At 33.4% G+C, this 16,955-nt stretch overlaps 1 protein-coding gene across 1 annotated transcript; it reads right to left on the minus strand.

Annotated features, from left to right (window-relative positions):
* Positions 1-9,940: 9,940 nt before the first annotated feature.
* Positions 9,941-13,369, minus strand: LOC149394070 (uncharacterized). The gene is made up of 6 exons (XM_089616682.1): positions 12,966-13,369; positions 12,455-12,681; positions 12,282-12,360; positions 11,380-11,492; positions 10,505-10,755; positions 9,941-10,409 (listed from the first exon to the last, which is right to left on the minus strand). Exons 1-5 carry the CDS (start codon positions 12,979-12,981, stop codon positions 10,537-10,539), a joined length of 654 nt encoding a protein of 217 aa, XP_089472808.1. The 5' UTR covers positions 12,982-13,369; the 3' UTR covers positions 9,941-10,409; positions 10,505-10,536.
* Between the last annotated feature and the right edge of the window lie 3,586 nt (positions 13,370-16,955).

Below are 16,955 nucleotides of genomic sequence, written 5' to 3' on the forward strand. Positions count from 1 at the left end.
GTTTATTCCGGGTATGTTTAAATTTGGGGCAAAAATAAGGTTTTCGTGATTCTGGGTAATTTTTGAAGTTGTTTAGCGAAGTTCGTAAGTTTCGCAGATGTCAACAATTGACGTCAACAGTTGACATCTTATGTCAACAGTTGATGTCATATGTTGACGTATATTGTTGATGTATAATGTCAACAGTTGACATCAACTGTTGACGTCAACTGTTGAGATCTGATGTGAACAATTACTAACTTTGGATATCTTCTTGATTTGTACAGTGATAGCGGAAATTTATTTATTATTTAAGCAAGGTGGTACTTTGGTTGAACCTAGTCGGTATCATGACAAAAGATCTTTCGGAATTATGATGTCGTCCGAAGTGAACTTCGCTAGCTTTGTTCAATACCCTTATGCCATCGAATCCCCTTATGCCATCAATACTCGAGGATGGGTGTGATTCGGTTTCAACTCATGAATCGTCAATTCGTTCTACATTAGGATTGGATGACTATTTTTTTATACTTTGTTCAGGCTACTTTTTTTAATTTATTATGCTTTGTTCATACTACTTTTGTTTAAGAGTCTATTTGTTTAATTCATTATGCTTTTTGTTCAAACTACTTTTGTTAAAGATAATCTCTTTTGTGCAGACTACTTGTTGACCTCAACTGTTGACGTTGATGTCAACAATTGACGTCAACTGTTGACATCAATGTCAACAATTGACGTCAACTGTTGATATCAATGTCAACAATTGACGTCAATTGTTGACATCAATGTCAACAGCATCAATGTCAACAATTGACGTCAATTGTTGATATCAATGTCAATAGCTGACGTCAATTGTTGACATCAATGTCAATAAACAGAGAGCTCATAAATCACAGATATCAACAATTGACGTCAACTGTTGACATTGATGTCAACAATTGACGTCAAAACCATTAAAAAAAAACTACAGATTGATAATTGATATATTGTTGATATTCATTAAACATGCTATCAAAAGCATACCAAAAGATTAAGATATGAGTAGCACGTGAACAACATTGCTATCAAAAGCACATCAAAAGATTAAGATAAGAGTAGTACATGAAACACATTGCTATCTACTGTTTACATTGTTTCCTGATTGTCATAAATCTCCATGTCCGATCCAACATGGGTCGCTAACTTCACTGCCCCGTGCCAGTATAAGTCGATCGTGAACTTTTGCCGGTGCATGTACATCTCCTCTTGTTTGACATCTTGCAGATCTAAGCCGTGAGACATAAACGTAGACTTGACTGTTGTACCTGATCGCCAAGCCATTCTTCTTCGGTCCAGAGTTCATAGTAAAATGTCTTCAATTTTATTTCAACTTCTGTGAAATTCCATCCCTATGACAATTTATCTTCTAGTGGCTTGTACCAATGCCTTTCCTCATCTTTCTTCAGCCAACTCTCAATTACAGTGACGTCCTCAATAAATTTTCGTCACCACTGCGTATAAATCAAGAAGAAATCCAAAGTTAACAATTGTTGAATCAGATGTCAACAGTTGATATCAACAGTTGACATACAATTGACGTCAACAGTTGATGTCAACTGTTGACGTCAACAGTTGAAGTCAACTGCTGACGTCAACAGTTGAAGTCAACTGTTGACATTATACATCAACAATATATGTCAACCGAATCACACCCCTCCTCGAGTATTGATGGCATAAGGGGATTCGATGGCTTAAGGGTATTGAACAAAGCTAGCAAAGTTCACTTCGGACGACATCATAATTCCAAAAGATCTTTTCTCATGATACCGACTAGATTCGATCAAAGTACCACCTTGCTTGAATAATAAATAAATTTCCGCTATCACTGTACAAATCAAGAAGAAATCCAAAGTTAGTAATTATTGACATCAGATGTCAACAGTTAACGTCAACAATTGATATCAACTGTTGACATTATACATCAACAATATATGTCAATAGATGACATCAACTGTTGACATAAGATGTCAACAATTGATGTCAACTGTTGACGTCAATTGTTGACGTCAACTGTTGACATCTGCGAAACTTACGAACTTCGCTAAACAACTTCAAAAATTACCCAGAATCACGAAAACCTTATTTTTGCCCCAAATTTAAACATACCCAGAATAAACATACACAAAAACGAAAGAAAAGTTTGATACAAAAAAAAAAAAAAAAAACTAACCTTCGGCGAGGATCGGAGCTACGTGCTGTTGGAATTGATCTAAGGTTTAAGAAAAAGTTTAACGATTCGTTAAGCGGCGGAATTTTAAAAATTTTCTTTTTCAAGTAAAACAATTTTTACTAACCTAGACAAAGAGCAAGCACATGTAAATAAAACTAATATGAGCATAGAAGTTTACTAACCTTTTTAGACGCTTGAACGTTGAGAAGCTTTTGGAAAATGGTTGCAACGTTCGTCTCCCCTCGCAGCACGTCTCTCTTCCTTCCTCGGCAACTCGAGCAACCACGAAAGTTTCTATCACTAAATCACTCGAGAGAAAAGGAATTAGTGTGTGGGCACTTTTAAACACTACGACTTAAGAACTAGTCTTGAAGTCGCAGAGCTAAACACTAGGTCAAATGAGGACCTAGGTGCCAAAACAATAAAACGAAATTGACTAGAGAGAGAGAGGAGAGGGGCGGCCAAGTCTAGAGAGAGAAGCTCTCAATCTCTAAAACTTTGGATGATTGAAATGTGTGGAATGAGGCTCTATTTATAGGAGAGGTCTTACCTTCAATAAGGTAGTTTCCTCTTCTATATAATATCACATATTCATGAGCAAATATTGCCTCCTTCCCACTTATGTCACACGGCCAAGGTAGCCTTCTAAAAGGCTTGGATTTGTTTCCTTTTTTGTTCCTTGCCTTGCCTTGACTATACTTGGCCGAAATTCCCTATGCATGTGTGGGAAATTTGTTTCCTCTTTTTCTTTTGGCAAATATCTTGATACATTTATGCACAAAATATTCTCTCTTTCTCTTGGGTAGTAGGCGCCTAACACATCTTTAGAAGGAGCTTCTAGAAGCTTCTTCATTTGTTCATGACAACATGAGAAAGGCCCATTAAGAATTTTCAATAAAATTCTTATGAAATGAAATTAATCCACAATGCCCAATAAAACCAATATTGGCCGAGTGATGCATGTCATCAAATGACCATGTCAAAAAATTTATTGACATTCATTTCATCCTATGTCTCAAAAGACAAAAATACCCTTTTGACAATTTTCGTTCTTGTTTTGACTTAGCTTCCAGTTTAACTATTCCTACTCGATGTGATTCGTGACAGTGACCTCATGGATCCAAATGAACAAAGCTTGAGCTAAACACTTGGACTCAAAACTTCACAAAACATTTTCCAAGTTTAGCTTAATGTCAACTGACTCCACTAAAGAGTTGACACTGAAAATCTCTCGGTTCAAATGAATTTATTTTCTACTCAAGAATTCAACCTAATTGTAATGAGTGGATCCACAGAATATTATCAGTGTTTACCCTTCATGAATTGTTGGAATTGATCTAGGGTTTAAGAAAAAGTTTAACGCTTCGTTAAGCGGCGGAATTTTAAAAATTTTCTTTTCAAGTAAAAACAGTTTTTACTAACCTAGACAAAGAGCAAGTACATATAAATAAAACTAATATGAGCATAATAAATTTACTAACCTCTTTAGAAGCTTGAACGTTGATGAGCCTTCGGAAGGTTGAAAACGTTCGTCTCTTCGCAGCACGTCTTTCTTTCTTTCCTCGGAAACTCGAGCAACCACGATAGTTTCTATCACTAAATCACTCGAAATAAAAGGAATCAGTGAGTGGGCACTTTTAAACACTACGACTTAAGAACGAGTCTTGAAGTCGCAGAGCTAAACTCTAGGTCAAATGAGGACCTAGGTGCCAAAACAATAAAAAAAAATTGACTAGAGAGAGAGAGGAGAGGGGCGGCCACAATGTCTAGAGAGAGAGAGTCTCTCAATCTCTAACTTGTGTGGAATGAATGAAATGAGAGGAATGAGTTGGGGTATTTATAGGAGTAGGGTTGGCCTTGGAAAGAAGTAGTTTCCTCTTATTTTCCAAGCCTTTATGAGCAATCTTTTATTACCCATTCTCATCCAAATATGCGCCCATCTCATTCAAATCCCCAAGGGATTAGTTTCCTCTTTAGTTTCCCTTCTTGGTTGCCTTGGCCGATTCCCTTTGTTTCCTCATAGAGGAAATTTGTTTCCTCTTTTTCTTTTGGCAAGTATCTTGATACATTTATGCACAAAATATTCTCTTTCTCTTGGGTATTTGGGCGCCCATTTCTCATCTAGAAAGAGCTTCTAGAAGCTTATTCATTTGTTCATGACAACATAAGAAAGGCCCATTAAGAATTTTCAATAAAATTCTTATGAAATGAAATGAAATTAGTACTTCACCAATAGGCCTTGTTCGGAATCACATAGTGAGTCCGAACTCTGACTTTCTCAAATGAGAATACTAAGGTGTGAAATGACATGTCTCATTTCAGGATTAAGGTAAGCACGATGCAATTCATACGTAGTGACTTCGAGACATAAGAGGTTAAATGGTTTGTTCTTATCTTGTCTCTAGAAGTGCACTGGTCAATTTAGTACCTTCGGAAGATACCTAGAAGAACTATAGAGTCTCCAACTCTCAATGCCCCATAACCAGACATCATAGATTCTCCTAACAATCGTACTGAGGTCAATAGTCCTTTGACCATTAGATTGCGTATATATCGTTTTAAGCAAACTACGAAGAGTTTGTTCATGCAAATCTACATTTGTCTCTTCGTGAGTTATTTAGTTTGTTTATGGAATAAAGACTAATGTTTTATCATAAAGCTTCAAACAGACACGGAAGAATGAATGAACATTTCAACCTTTTATTAATGAATAAGCAATTACAAGCAAGAGTCTTCATGAGACTTTATTACATCAAATGTACAAAATAAAGACTACAACTCTTCTTGTGGGCACCATTGACAACACGTGCTTGGTCGGTTTGGGCAAGGGTTTCGATCGCGATTTTTGGTGAGTTTGAATAAGAGAGAGAGAGAGAGAGAGTGAGACTGGTCGTGAAGGATTCGGGTTCGGGGTTGGGTTTCGGTCGCGATTCAGGGAAGAAGAACACGATCTTCTCTCGGGGATTTTGGGTGAGGAACGATTTTTTTCAACCCTGGGAGAGAGAGAGAGAGTAAATCGAGAGAGTGGGTTCTTGAAATGAGATACACGGTTAGAGAGAGAGACAGAGAGAGAGAGAGAGAGAGAGAGAGATAGAGATAAATAAAGGAGAATAAAAAATAGAAAGTTTAATTTGGAATGATATTAAATGAGGTAGGTGTGAAATTGAAAGAAAATTTAAGTTCGAGGGTATATTTGGTTTTTCACTTTTGACCAACTTGTATTTTTCGTCAAAATTATACTTTGGTGGATTTTTGGAAAAACTTATTGATATGGTGGTAGTTTGAGCAATTTCTCTAATTTAATTTACTATTTCAGTTAATTCAATTTACTGAAAATTATCATTGTGAATAAGAGTTAATTTAATTTACTCTTTTACTCAATTTAATTTTTTGAAATTTAACTTGATTTAATATGTAGTTAATTAAATTATTACGAAATTAATATTAATTTTCTATCAAATTGATTTAATTTATTGTCGATCCAAGTCTTCACCATCACCTATTTCAAACAGCCTCTTCTAATTCCAAAAAACAAAAATACGAAAGTAAATTGAATTTACTCTTCTTGTACATTTATTAACTTGCGAACAACAAAACTAAATCCCTAGTTCTTGTAAATCAGCAGCGGAGATTCGATGTCCGCGGTATTCATTGGCGGTCCTGTCAACGTGGACCTCGGAGTGAAAACAAGTGGGATGGTAGAGAATTAACCTAACAAAGAATTCAATAAGTTAATTAATTAAATTAAGAGTTTTGTAACTGACTAAGCCAATTCAAACTTAAGAATTTCATTCTGTCATACGTTTCAAATTTTTTTGATTTATAGCCATTTTGCTTATGTGGCATATTGTTTATACCATTTTTACCCTTATTAATTAGTTAATATAATTTATTTTCGAAATTAATAAAATTAATTTATTATTCAAAATCCCTAATTATTAGGATCTCAGTTATCTCTCTATCTCTCTCTCTCTATTTTTCATGTTCCCACACTCTCTCTCTCTCTCTCTCTCTCTCTCTCTCTCTCTCTCTCTCCCTCTCTCGTCACATCTTTCTCTCTCTCTCTCTCGTCACTTTTTTTAGTTATGAACAAATGTCAAAAACATAAAAACCGCAGTTAATAATCGTTAATAACTGTTAATAGGTTTCTGCTTTAACTAATAGTCGGTAATAACTGTTAATAAGTTTCTGGTAGAAACCTATTAACTGTTATTACCGACTGCGAGATGCTTTTTTTTAACCTCTGTTATGACTAAAAATGTAACAAAGAGAGAGAGAGAGAGAGAGAGAGAGAGAGAGAGAGAGTATTTAGGTATAAATAAATTATTTTTATTTAATTTATTTTTGGTAAATAATTAGAGGAAAAAATAAGGGTAATTATGTCTTATTGCATGAAAGATTGGCTAATTATCAAATATTACTAAAACGTTGGCTATTTCACAATTCTAAGTTTTAGAAAGGCTAATAAGCTAGAGCGCCCTTAAATTAACAAGCAATTCAATCAGTTAATTTATTAACTTAACAAGAAATTCACAAAAAGACGAAGACGAACGTTTTGGCGCAGACACTTCGAGGGGTGACGATCGGCAATGAGCAGAGACGAGCGGCGACGATTTGTGATGACATGCGACGAGCGGCGATGACTTGTGATGTGACGAGCGACGACGACGTGAATCGGCGTGACGGAATGTGGATCGGCGAGATTCTAGGGTTTGGTTGGAGTATTTTCTGTTTGAGCAAATTTAGATTTGAGTGTTTGAACGTGTGTTTTTGAAACTATATATATGAAGGTAATTTCGGATCTGCGGTGACAAATTAGATAAATTAGGTTATTTTCTTAATTAAACTAAACTCGAGCTATTTCCCTAAAGAAGATGAGTTGTTGGGCTAATGGCCAAACTCTCCCATCAAGTAAATACATCCTGAGCAGCACCAAATCTTTCAATCTACAATTTTTTTTTTAAATCCTAAAACATCAAGTAAAATAATTACTTACAATTTGGAAAATATTATTTTCACAATAAAAACTCTGAACACGTTTTTTTTTTTTTAAGTTAGTGTTAAAAACAACACTATTACATGCAATTTTCACACAAAAAATAATAATAATAATAATAATAAAATAAAATTATTCGCTGTTAAACAACTCCATGTCCACAGATATTGTTTCAAATTCAGTTAAGCTAATAACTGTTGATGTCGATTTTCAAACTTTCAACAATCCCGAAAATAAAAATATATATTAAAGTATTTATTCGATTTATATTTAATGGGATCTCAAAAGAAGTCGTAAATGGGACGGAATTAAACTTAAAAATAAAGGAAATAAAAGAATAGAAAAACTATATCAAATAAGCTTTTTATTCGAGTGAGGTCGCTCGGCGTAAGGATGCTTAGCGAACTCAGGATTACAACGGCAACGTAATTTGCGGAATATGAAATACAAAGGTGTATGCGTAAGGAAAAAGTTGTGTGTGGGGGTATAAAATTAATTTTCTAAAATAATCATTTGAGTTGGGCTTTGGTTTGACCAAAAGCCCAACAGTCGACCCAGTCCGATTCTCGATGACTTATCCAAGCCCAGATCGACTCTTAAAGGTCGGCCCAAGCCTAATCAGCAGTCCAGTTCGCCAAAGGAAGGACGAGTCGACCGTGTTGACCCAGTCGAAAGAATCAGTCTTGGTCAGACAAAAGACTTCACCGCGAAGATCGGATCTGAGATGACTTCGACCAACGACATGGCAGAGCCGAGCTAATCAACACGTGTCCTCTTCGACAAATTCCCTTCTCCTATAAATAGAAGCCGAGATGCCGATTTTCGCACACACAAGCCTATGCAATTAATCTCGTTATTTCTCTACTATTTTCTCACCGCTGAGTTCGCCTGCTAGAGTTCGGCACTTCGCCCATTTGTTATATATTCATTCATCAATAAAGATATTGTTATTCTTTTACTCGTTCTTATTCATTTCTTCTAGCTAAAATATTTGTTTCTTGTACGAAGTCTTCTGAGACCTATATTTAAATAAATCAAATATATATCATATTATAGTTTGTGATTGCTGAAATCGACATCAACATTGTGTTATTCTTCTCTAAAGAAAATAATTTAGACTAGGCGAGATGCAGAATTCTCGGAGACGCGTGATGAAGACTTCGTCCGCCTATTGACACGTCGCCTGATTGTTTAATTTGAATGTAGTTTTTTTTAAGTCTTTGTTTGTCAAATTAAAAATTGACATGAATGTAATACAAGTTAAGAAAATTCTTGGAAGGTCTCTTATTTAACCACAAACTGAAGACAAACCCATGTTTGACCAACTATTTCTCGTTGTTGAACGCTTTAATCTCATACCAACTGTTTTTTATCCTACAAGATGTACTTGTATTTGATGTCCGGACTGATGGCAGATCAAGCTTGATTAGGGCCTTCAAGCTTTTATTAGGATTTATTTATTGATCTTTCATTGTAAAAATTGGGTTTTCATCGTCTTATCTGTTTATTTTATATACAAAATATCAGTCGCACCGAACCACATTTAATGAGGGGATTTTTGTGGGTTAGACAACGTGTGATCCGGGGGCGGATTTCGATTTCAAAGAAATGTATATTAGCCAAGATCTAGTTATTGTTTTCTTATTTCAAAAAAGAAAATTTGAAGTAGGGAGATGGACATATTTTTAGTAAAATTGGGCAAATTTCCTTTTCCCTATTTAAAAAAAATGATAAAATTATCAAAACTCAAAAGTACTCATAGGAGTTTCCTTTCTTTTATATTTAGAAAAATAAAATTAGGAAAAATGAAACTCTACCGATTTTACATGTAGAATGGCCTTTCTAGCGAAAAAAAACCTCATAGATACGGCCCTTTGAAGTAACTTCAAAAGTGCGTAACAAAATGCTGGCTTGCTGGCAATCCCATGGCACTTTATCTGTGAAGTATATAGGGTTCACACTTTTTTGGCTGCTAATATGTAATTTAGGTAGCAAGTCTTAAATCATGCTTTTATTATATAGGATACATGCCTTTTATTATATGGGATACATGCCTCGAGCATTACTATGAAATAATTAACATATTTTAGCCTACAAAAACAAATATATAAAAACATGTCCAATAACATTAAGATTTGAAGTTTTTTTGGAAATATTTTTATCCTTCTAATACAAAAAAATGCGGTACGAATGAACATACTTGTGTTTAAATCCAATCTCTTAATTTTTCTTTAATTTTATTTTTAAATAAAATACTATTCATCGAACAATGTTTTGTGATTAGAATAAATTATATATATATATATATATATATATATATTTTTTTTTTTTAAGGCAGTTTTGCTACAGTGGGGATTGAATCCACGACCTGTGGAGGTGGTGCGGAATTACCACTAAACTATCTTAGGTACCACTAGAATAAATTATATATATAATAATATGTGTTCATAATTTTCAACTAGAATAACTTATTTTAATTTTTTTTTTTTGAAATGCCGTATCCTACTTTTATGGTCTTGGTCAATATATATCGCTGGAATGATTGATTTGATAATGGAATGAACACTTTCTAAAGATACGGTTGTCAATTAGCCAAAATATATTGTAGATGTCACAAAACACTCGAAACGATCAAAACACGTTCACATGGATGGTCAATAAGTTTGAACGGGTCACAGCTTCAATCGTTTGCTTTGCATTAACATCTTTCTCATTATGATGTGGTTTGTAAATAGATGGGAAACAAAATAAATGCGTTTGACAACACGTGGAAATAATTTCCTAAATTAGGGGTTACAAATGTCTTTTCTGGGCCAGAAACAATTAAAATATCAGTTACAAATTACAAACAGTACTGTATATTTGATAGTGTTTCCTACAAACGAAAATTGACTTGTACAGTAACACAATGACAATCTAATTAGGATGTGATACTCCTTATTTGATAATATCCAACCTAGCGATCCAATTTCATTCCTCCCAGAAGAACAAAAAAAAAAACAAAAAAACAAAAAAAATTCACAAGGAAAAAACCCAGTCCTACATCAAGAGTTTGCTTGAGAAATTCCACCAATACAACATTTGAGAAAGTAAGTTCTTTTGAACTATACTAATGCCAAAGCCACTAACCTATGCTGCTACAATAATAGCATTGTCGACCCAAGACCAATCGTATTAATTTGAATTAATATCTCAGTTTGCTTTCCCACAATCAAATAAATAAACCTGCAAAAGAAACACAAGGTAGGCAATCATTAAATCACAGAATTACCAGGTAAAAGGTCTATAGAAGGAAATACAAGCAAAGTTAAAATGCGTACTTTGTCATGAATTTTGTGTTCAATGGTTTGGTTCAAGTGCTAGTTGGGAGGTAGATCCTGATAACATCTTTAATCCGAAGCTTATGGCGGCAAGTTGGACATTTGTGCTGAACCTTAATCGCTGCTTCGATGCACTTCTTGCAGAAAATGTGCCCACATTTCGTTGATGTCTCTTCGTTCATCGGTCCAATACAAATTGGGCAATTAAATGAGGGTGCTTCGGTTGGCACAATCGCTTGTTCTTCATTAGTCTGGCATAAGGGGATACGAATCAGTTCAAATCAACCTGAGCGGTCCGAGGCTTAATGAAAATAATCGGTAAAGAAGAGAAGATGCAAAAAAACATATATTGTTTATTCCCAACGATACAAACTAATCATGCATGAGTAACTACCACGTGAAATTCGTACTAAATCAGCTTTGATCAGGGACTGGGCAAGAGTGCCTTGTAGCTCTCCTATTTTTGGATTTCTATTCTATCTCCTCTTGGTTTTGTTTCATCTCCGGGCTGGCGTGTTCCGGTGTCAGTTTTGGCTTGGGTTTTTACACTAGTCCTTTTTTAAACTAACCGAATTTATTATTCTAATAAAAAGTTAAAAACTTTCTTTTAAAAAAAATGTGAATAAAAACTTGCAAAATAAAAATCACAATTCAGGGGTGAAGTTAAGAGGACAGACCGATCACTATAAAGTTATATGAAGCCTATATAATTAAATTTTCCTTCTAGCAGAAGTTTTAATATATGAAATTAGTATAGGGGAAAAGAGTTCCATCCATTATTTTCATCTTACACAACAAAAAGAACTGCGACAATCTCAAAATAGATGGAATAATGAACATCACATGTAGAATTAAGAGCATATTGTTATAGTTACCTCAACGTTGGTATCATCCTCAGAGTTCATGTACTGCTCCCAGTTCAAAAATGCTTGATTTCTCAGTAATCTTCTGCGCTTTGCGCGATGGTGAGGGTATGAAGTTGATGCTTCTGCACAAATATTACATGTAACTTAGGACGCTTGTATTGTTACAAACAATCTAAATGCCAGAGTTATGAGAATTACTCAAGCGTATCTATACAAATCAAATCTTTATTATACAAGCGATGAGACAGTAAGCGAGGAAAAAAACAACAAAGAAAAAGCAGAAAACAATTACACAAGTATAACTTCTTCTAATACGAAAATTACATAGCTAGAACGAATAATCAGAGTCACAACGAAGATTATATATACTTTTTCCATGTCCATTGAACTTTAACGTTGTATATATTTGTTAAAACCCTAAAAATGATAGTAAAATTTCCACCAATTAAGATTTGCTGGATATGTCTGGTGTATTAACCAGGAAAAAATAAAAGCAGCTGAAAATTTGAAAAACCAACACATGAAGACGAAAGTTAAGCATTTAAACCTCTTAAGGTTCTTCATTGTCATTCAAACTAACACGGGGCATCTTTCTTATCGGCCATCTCATCCACCTATCCAACTTGATAAGTGCCGAAAGGCTTAAATCTCAGACCATGAGGGGGTAAATCAAGGGTTTGACCACCACCTAACCCACGGGTAAACAATAACGTAAACACTGATCACCTAAATTAAGGAAACTAAACGCTTTCTAAATAAGCTTAAGATCCAAAATCCCATGTAGATGTTACACCCAACCACTTTAGTCAAGAAATTCACAGAGCGAATTCAAAATCCGTGCAAAAAAGCAAGCTGGGAGTAAAAATTGATGACAAGCATACACGAATCTCGAAACCAAAAAGATCACAAACCTGCTCGGTGATCATTAACTTCTGTTTCTGCCTCGACCACCTCTCTCACCTCGGGGTTCCTTGTAGAGTTGTTCTTCGCCTGATAAGAGGGTTGTTTTTTCAGTTTAAACAAGTCCATGAAAGCATATAAACATAACAGAGCATGAATGAAATCACGAGTATAATGAACATACTTCTGCAAATACCCTTGAGGAGATTATTACAACGTCATCGTCGATGACCTCAAAATCTTTTGCCTGTTGTGGGACCGGAACTCTTCCATAGTCAGAAGGAACCGGAGGGTCGTTCAAATCCAACTCAAATACCACTCCACCTCTCTGAAAACCAGTAATTTCCTCTTCCACTCTCTGCCGTAATTCTAATTCTAAAAACGTTGTGCTTTCATCGAAAGCATATGATCCTATCAATTCAGAACAAAAAGTCTTGTCAGCCATTATAGAGCCTTGTTCGTTACCATGAAAACCTAATTCAAATAACCTAGAAAGTCGAAACCATGAAAACTCAAACCCTAATTTCCATTTCTCAATTCCTTTGCCGTATTATTTTACCAAACATAAATCCCTAAACCATTTTATTTTCGGAGATCCATACAGAAAATGAACGATTAAAACGAATCAACGATTAATTAATGAATAATAAAAAAAAAACTCCTCAAACATAGATCGCCTAAGTTGACTTTATTACCTGAAGGTTGAGCCATGGGTTGAATCGAAGCAAAAACACCCAAAAATAATTTTTAAAAATTAAAATAAAATTTCTCGCTCGCGACGAACGAACAGAAAAAGAAGAGAAAAATAAAATCGAATTCGTGAGATACAAGGTAAGGATAACAAAGAACAACGATCTCCGGCGATTCTCACAAGATCTAAGGAATTAACGAATATATGTATATATAGAGGGACGCAACTATATCTATAGTTAAGAATCTGAAGGAAGATCGCTAGAAAATTCCAACTCGAAATAAATACAAATAAATAAAAACAAAGAAAAAAGAAATAAAAATAAAAAATTAAATAAAAAAGGTCAGTGTCGCTTTTCTTTTCCCTTCTTTATTTTCTTTTCACTGCTTTTTCGTCTCAGTTTCACAATTGTCGACTCTTTATAAATTTCTTTCTTCGACGGTTCTTCTTCATATTTATTGATCTTTTATTATAAAATAATAATGGGATTATTACGAGCGTGCCGGTAACGGACAGAGAGAAAAAAAAACAAAAAAAAAGAAACATACCGACCAGTAATGGTCACGTGGAGTATTATGGTCCATTAAAAAAGTGCCACGTGTAAATGGTAAAACTATAAACTTTTTTGCTTTTTTTATTTCTCTTGTCCGCAGTTTCTTTTGTAATTTAATTTTTTATTACTTTTTTTCTATTTTCGGCGAATAAATAGTTTTGGTCCCATTTTTTTTTTTTTTTTTAACCTTTTAAACTTTATTTTATTTTAGAGGATAAGCAATTTATTTCTTTTGGGCACAATTTTATGTATGAGTTCGTTTTATAAACTCGACGAAGCTTAATGCTATAAAAGTCGTCTGTGCTGTTTCAGAATTGACTTATTGCACAACTACTTAATGACCCTACTAAAACAAAATAAGGGTTCAAAATCCTAGCAGAAATATAGGTCGTTTTTATTTTACGAAGATATTTGGCTATTTGCTATTTACGAAAATTTTGGAGAAATGATTAATTTCGACAAAAATATCAATGAAATTTTCATATAAAATATTTTAAATAAGATTTTTTTTGTATATTTTTATTTCAGATTTTTTATTTAAATATTTATGTTACCACTTTTCATTTTGCACCTCTTATGCTTTATTTTTTATAGCACCTCTTATGCTTTATTTTTTATATATCTCCATAATTTTGTGATCCATACAGAGTTTATAAGAGCATCTTTAATGGTTTGTAGTTTAACCATTGTGAGGACTTGCTAGCAATTAGCAAAAGTTGTAAGCTAGTTGCTTACCATTATTTTACACTTTACATATTAGTTTAACTAAGCTACTTGGCTTAACTAAGATACTAGCTTAGCAAATTAAATGGACCAATTTTTTTATTTTTTATTTATTTAATAAGTGGAAATTGAATAGAAAATAATAATAAAATATTAATTATTGATATGTGGGATAAAATTAAGCTAGGAGAGTGATTTAGCTTACCAATAGAGAACAAATTTGCTTAAATTAGTTGTAGCTTAAATTGCTTATGTGGCAAGTTAAGCAAATATGATATTTGCTTACCATTAAAAATGCTCTAACTTGATTTGAGATGAAACTAAACGAAAAAAAATGTAAATTCACTACGGTAAACTATTACAACTTCATTAATTTCAACCGTTTCGACTTTCGTCAACTAACATCATTATTATTTTAACAAGAATAACTATTTGGAATTGCACCTACAATGCGTAAATTCATATTTTTTTTGCATGTTAATTTCTCACATTGTTAGAGTAAATATATATTTTCATATTTTTTAGAAGTAAATAAACGATTGTTTTCTCAAATTACAATTTGGATCATGTCACTTTCTCTCCATCCCGAATGTGCATATTTACACCGAATGTAACAATCTGATAAATATCGTGAATGAGGAATCGGTTAAAATACTAAACTCAATAGTTGTTGCTAGAAATTAAACAACACGGAAATTCGTCTAAATCGTTGATACACGCGATGAACTCCGATGATAAGATCTATAAAAAAATAAAAATAAAAAATAAATAAAAAGAGTTTAAGGTGTTATGTCTAAGTAAGAGCATGTCTCTCACCTAAAGTACATAAAAGCAAACTCAAACTAAACAATATGTGGCGTGAGATCAAAGATTTTGCTATTGTGCAAAAGCCTAATGTCGAACTACCTTATTTGATCTTTTATATGCGTTAAGCGATGAACGGTATGAGCCGATGAACTGTTCAAATATAATGATAACCGACGAATTATTGTGCAATAAATCCAAATACTCCTAGGAGAAGTTATTTGATTTGTTACCTAAATACCAATAATTTGTTATGATCCACATACTTGTCGTGCACTGGGTTGTTTTGAATCGAAGTCTAGTTTTGATGATTTTGTTCTATTTACTTGTTTTGAAAGATTGATGCAGAATGAAAATTCCACTTGGCCTCAATTTTTTTTATTTTATTTTTATTATTTAGCTGAAAAACCTCAATCTTCTTGTTAGTTTAAGCTTGTTTTGTTTTTTCATTATGAAATATAATATTAAAAGAGCAGTAAAATAAAGATAATTTTTCAATCAAAGAAGTAGCGAGTGTTGTTTTTGTAAAATTTAATTTAAAAAAACTGCAAAGTAAACCGTCAAGATAATGACTGAAGCTTTATCATATCAATAAGATATAACATATAAAATGTTTCAACGACTAAAAGATTATAGTTTATAGATATTAGATCGCTTCACTCCAAATGTCAAATAATGGATACATCTATGTTTATTTTATTATAAGTAGTTGTGACGTCCTTGGCACGTTAAAGCCCATGAACAAGGAAGGAAAAAAATTGGTAAACCACCTTCAAAAGTATTTGTAAATACATGTGATGTTAACCAAACACTGATATTTTTAATTTAAAAAGAGGGGATTCAATAAATTTGGGTAGTTTTTTTCCTTATACCAATAAACTAACATCATGACAATCAATGTGATTTTATAGCTTACTTCAATGATATAGAACATTGATAGATTCGTATCTTAATTAAACAGAAAAGGTCATTAGACACCAAAATCCCCCAAAAAAAATAAAAATAAATAAGAACAAAAGCTAAATCTGCTCCTCAACAAAGAAAGCATGTTTTGAAGGCAGACAAGCAAAGCAATTCGGAGGTAAAAAGGCAGAGACCAAAACACACCATTCTATCAATAAGCGGAAAAAATCAAACGATATATATATATATATATATATATATATATATATATATATAATTTTATTTTTTTGAGGGAATCAAACGTGATAATTAGGATCTCTCAATGAGCACAAATCTCTCAATGAGCACAAAATTTGAACAACAAATTTAGTTGAAGTTGAAACGGTGAACGCTCGATCTTTTTAGAGTCTCCAACAACGTCGACAAAATTGAAGAAGTTCTTAAATGTATGGTCTAAGATCTTCGAGAAAATGAACAATTATTTTCTTAGACTTTTCTTGGCCAAGAATAATAAAAAAGCAATTATTAAAATAAACTATAGATCTATGTAGAGCAACAACTTCCCCGTTCTCTTTTACATACCAATCAAATATTTGAGCGAAAATGATTTTTTTATTTTTATTTTATATAATATGTATAAGATGACATTTGATAATACTAACTATGCATTAAACACATTATGAAAAACCGATTGCAGATTATTTGAAGGGTAATATAGCTAAATAGCCTCCTATAAATATACAGTTTTGGATATGACCAACATTTTGTTAATTTCGGGTAAATGGCCAGCCCAATTTATTTACACATACAAATATACCAATATGTCCTCATAACCGATCCCGCCCAAAACAGCCTACAAAATAAATTAATAAATTCAATATTTAGGCTAATAACTACCGCAGTTATTATGACGCTCTGAAATTAATAGCGAAGATACACGAAATCTTCTCTGATACAGACGCGAATGGCAACACGAAACCCATCTTCTCTGAACCGCGCCTGAGAAGGAGA

The sequence above is a fragment of the Urtica dioica genome, chromosome 6 (genome assembly GCF_054948205.1).
Source record: "Urtica dioica subsp. dioica isolate 48M chromosome 6, U.dioica_male_clone48M_v1_H2, whole genome shotgun sequence".
In the NCBI taxonomy this organism is placed as follows: Eukaryota; Viridiplantae; Streptophyta; class Magnoliopsida; order Rosales; family Urticaceae; genus Urtica; species Urtica dioica.

What these genes read in the sequence shown, in the direction of transcription:
- LOC149394070 (XM_089616682.1), bottom strand. An exon ending in CCTCAAGGGTATTTGCAGAA is followed by an intron (nt 12,361 to 12,454) that starts GTATGTTCATTA and finishes CCCTCTTATCAG; the next exon opens with GCGAAGAACAACTCTACAAG. An exon ending in AGTTAATGATCACCGAGCAG is followed by an intron (nt 11,493 to 12,281) that starts GTTTGTGATCTT and finishes ATATTTGTGCAG; the next exon opens with AAGCATCAACTTCATACCCT.